The sequence below is a fragment of the Rhopilema esculentum genome, chromosome 8 (assembly GCF_057945365.1).
Source record: "Rhopilema esculentum isolate cy_ngs chromosome 8, ASM5794536v1, whole genome shotgun sequence".
Classification (NCBI taxonomy): Eukaryota; Metazoa; Cnidaria; class Scyphozoa; order Rhizostomeae; family Rhizostomatidae; genus Rhopilema; species Rhopilema esculentum.
This window is the reverse complement of record NC_142822.1, coordinates 8576418-8579981: the sequence shown is the minus strand read 5'-3', so window position 1 is coordinate 8579981 and position 3564 is coordinate 8576418. Positions and strand designations below refer to the sequence as shown.

Genomic DNA, 3564 nt, shown 5'->3' with positions numbered 1-3564 from the left:
AGAAGAGCGCAATGAAATGAAATTGTTGATGTGACATGAACTTTATTGTCTTAAATGTGACTAAATTGTCGTTAATAATTGCCTGCAAATTATTTTGGGCTGTTATTGCAAAGGCATCACTCAGATTTATTTTTCAATGATTTCAAAAAATACGCTTGTTGCGTTTATTCCTCAAGGCTGAATGGTGCTCATGCTTGTTATAGAGATTTAATTTTGAATTGAGATCAAACGTTGGCCAGTCAAAGATTGTGATAGAGAATATTTTCATTCAAATGGAGAAAATTTCAATCATCAGTACCAATAATTGCAGTTATTGTACTGAGATGAATAACATAAATTATGAGGATAAATATTATCATGGATGTTAAAAAATCAAAAAATGATTTTAAAATCACTAATGGCAATCGATTCTCTGCAGAAGCTACAAGAATAAGTTCAGTCAATTCTAGGAGATTTTACAAAAAATGTGCAGCCCAAAGATTCTCATGACAGTATTCTACAGAAATATAACAGCCGGTAACTGAAAAATGAAAAATACGAATAAAGAGTTTGCTGTGAATAGTAAGAGTTGTTTACTTTTAATTTGAGCTTAACAACATGTAAACAATTGTTGCAACAAACATTTAACAAAACACAACAAACATTTTTAATAAATTTCTTCTTAATGCATAATTTGGATCTGATAAATCCATTAGGTAATAGATCATATTTAAAAATAAACTGAAGGAGCAAGATACACATTTTTTCCAGTTTTTCTCTTAGAAAAGTATATGAAATTTGCCAAACTTTTCAGCTTTGCTACTAAATTGTTACACTGCTCAATTATTTTTGAAAAATGTTCATTAAGTATGAAACAATAAAACTAAAGTGTCCACACAGAGTCAGAATCTGACATACACACACTAAAAAATCCTAAATCACTTATCAGATAAGTTATTGGCTCTAAAACTTGGACGTTCATTAAGCGTTAATTCTCTGTACTTTTTTCTTTCTTCTGATGTTTTTGGTGGTACCTACGAGACATTGAAATCAAAAAAATAAAAATTCATTGACAGTGTTTAAAATAACTATTCAATGACCTACATAAACAAACAAAGGCAATAAATAGTATGAAAATTGATACTTAGTGTTTTAGTGTATTTTTGGTTGTAGTCATTTAGTCAATATTGCAAATTTTGATAAAAGTAATTTATTTCTTATAAGTTGTTAATCAATTTTGAATTAATTCAAATGAAGGACTGTTTAAAAATCAGCACTGCTGAAGGGCAACTCTTCTTTAACATTTAACATTCTAAACATTGAATAGAAAATAGGGTTGCTTATCATAAAAAAATTCATATTCAATTTTTTCTTAATTTTTACAGTCAATCTTTGATTGGAAGAATGAATGTCAAAACTTCCTTACATTTGTTTCTTCAAATGGTGGATAAATTTCTCTCTGTACGAGGAGAAAAAAATAGTTAGATAATTATAAAAATAACCTACTAACAGAGAATAAACTAAGAAAAGATATTCATCAGTTTGCTAGCAAGTTTTAAAGATACAAAATCTGTGATACAGTGACAACAACAAGTTGCAACTTTGAGGTACAATAACTCAATTCTTTGAAAAAACATATTATATAAGCATAATTGTGAAATGTGGCCTAGCACAAATGTGAAAGAGGAGATGAACTGATAAACCCACTGCAACAGCATCAAAAAAGGAATTGCCAACACATTGTTTGAACAACCAAAGATAAGGCTAGATGACACCTGGGGTACAAACAAATACCAGATAGACTGCTTCCTACTGAATCAGAATTTCTGAGCACTGTTGAAGATAATTGAAGCTCTAAGACTGCACAGACACTGCAACAATATGGGCAATTTACCCCCACTGCCCCCTCCTTGTGGTCTGAGTCCAAAAGGTAGACCTGAGTCCAATATCATGGCACTTACTGTACCAATATCATGGCACCCATAGGTTTATTTATTAATATTTTTAGCATTATTTATGTCTGCTCTCGGAACTACAGCTGAGGGTTGGTGCGAGAAAGGCGCATTGCACTCTCACTTATTTTGAGTATCTAATTTCATGACCTTGAGTTAAGCCCTAATTAAGGAAAATGAAAACACATACCTTCCGTTTCTCAAGATAGTCATCTTGATTTTCTGGTAAATTAAAGTAGTAAAATATGGCAACAGGGAAGAGAACATATAATCCAACCTAAAAAAAGGCAAATGAATAAAAAACAGTGCTGTTGCTCAACAAAAAAAACATCAAATCAGCCTTCTGCATCAATACATTGCCATTGTCATTAACATGAATTAATAATTCTAAAAAATTTTATTCGAAAGACATCGTATTTATTCGCTGAAAAAGTGGATTTTGTGGTGGTGAAAATCTCCATATACTGCAGTCTCCAAGAAATTGTAATATAATAAGAGTTGAAAAATAGAATTTCATGTTTACCCTGAAAAGCTCAATCCTATTTCCCATATCGGCTTATATTTTCATCCACAGTTTATAACGTTTTCATTGCTTTTATATCCAAAATATTACAGAATTTCGACGCACTGCACTGTTTTACTTTGCTTGCATAAGTTTGAAGGCCTAATTCTGCCTCGTTTCGACGAGGGGTCAACATCAACAACAAATTGCACTTTAGGGGTAATGTCACTACCCCACTGATCTCAAAAATGTCTTTTTTTGAGATCAGTGCACTACCCTAGTGTCTCTAATAGACGGGCCCCCTGTGTATTTATTTCAGAAGAATTTGCCCTCCCCGTCAGTTATTAGCACCCCCTTTTTTTAAATTTTACAACTCTGTCATGACCAGAGCACGCAATTTTCACTTGTCAATTCCCCTTGTTATGTTATGTAGTTATTTTTTAACTGTCATAATTCCCCTTGTTATGTTTGTCTATCTTTATCTCTAACCATCTATCCATTATCAAGTCACCAGTGTCACCATCCTACTAATTCCATTGTCTTTTAATTAAAGGATTTACCAACATCCACTCCTTCTATTAGCTCCCCTTTCCTATCGAAATTTACTGACATTTTATTGAAAATTGGCCAACCTGAACACCCTCTAATTAGCAACCCCCCTTCTATTGAAAACTGGCCGACATGAACATCCCCCTTCTATTAGCACCAATCTTCTATTGGAAACTGGTCGACATGAAAACACCTCTTCTATTAGCACCCCCTTCTATTAGAGACACTAGAGTAACTGGTGTCCCGCTGCTCTTGCCCACCTGGATTTGATGACTAGCAAGATGATGTTAATTGCATATCGAAACACTTGCTTTGAATCATTCTCGAACCAAAAAATATTGTGAAAAGATGTTTGGCTGTTTGATCCCATTGGCTATGTTCCTGCCCTTCTTTTCTGTCCAGAAAAATTCCCTGCCACCTTTGAATTTTAATTTTATGGGCAAGGAATGCCAGAGGTTCCAGAGAGGACTTCTATGCAGGACTTCTAAATTTAAGCAGGGTTGCATGACTGGGGCCTGAGAGATCCGGAGGCTCCTTGTTGATGCCAACAAATAGCCTGTTTCTAATTTTTGATTTTGTTTT

General features: G+C 33.6%; 1 protein-coding gene across 1 annotated transcript; it reads right to left on the bottom strand.

Moving 5' to 3' along the window:
- Positions 1-380: 380 nt before the first annotated feature.
- LOC135694798 (protein PET100 homolog, mitochondrial) lies at positions 381-2612 on the bottom strand. The gene is made up of 4 exons (XM_065213677.1): positions 2455-2612; positions 2122-2208; positions 1406-1438; positions 381-1013 (listed from the first exon to the last, which is right to left on the bottom strand). Exons 1-4 carry the CDS (start codon positions 2479-2481, stop codon positions 918-920), a joined length of 243 nt encoding a protein of 80 aa, XP_065069749.1. The 5' UTR covers positions 2482-2612; the 3' UTR covers positions 381-917.
- Between the last annotated feature and the right edge of the window lie 952 nt (positions 2613-3564).

What these genes read in the sequence shown, in the direction of transcription:
- LOC135694798 (XM_065213677.1), bottom strand. Translation starts at nt 2,481, where the DNA reads ATGGGAAATAGGATTGAGCTTTTCAGG. An exon ending in ACTATCTTGAGAAACGGAAG is followed by an intron (nt 1,439 to 2,121) that starts GTATGTGTTTTC and finishes CTCCTCGTACAG; the next exon opens with AGAGAAATTTATCCACCATT. An exon ending in CACCATTTGAAGAAACAAAT is followed by an intron (nt 1,014 to 1,405) that starts GTAAGGAAGTTT and finishes AATGTCTCGTAG; the next exon opens with GTACCACCAAAAACATCAGA.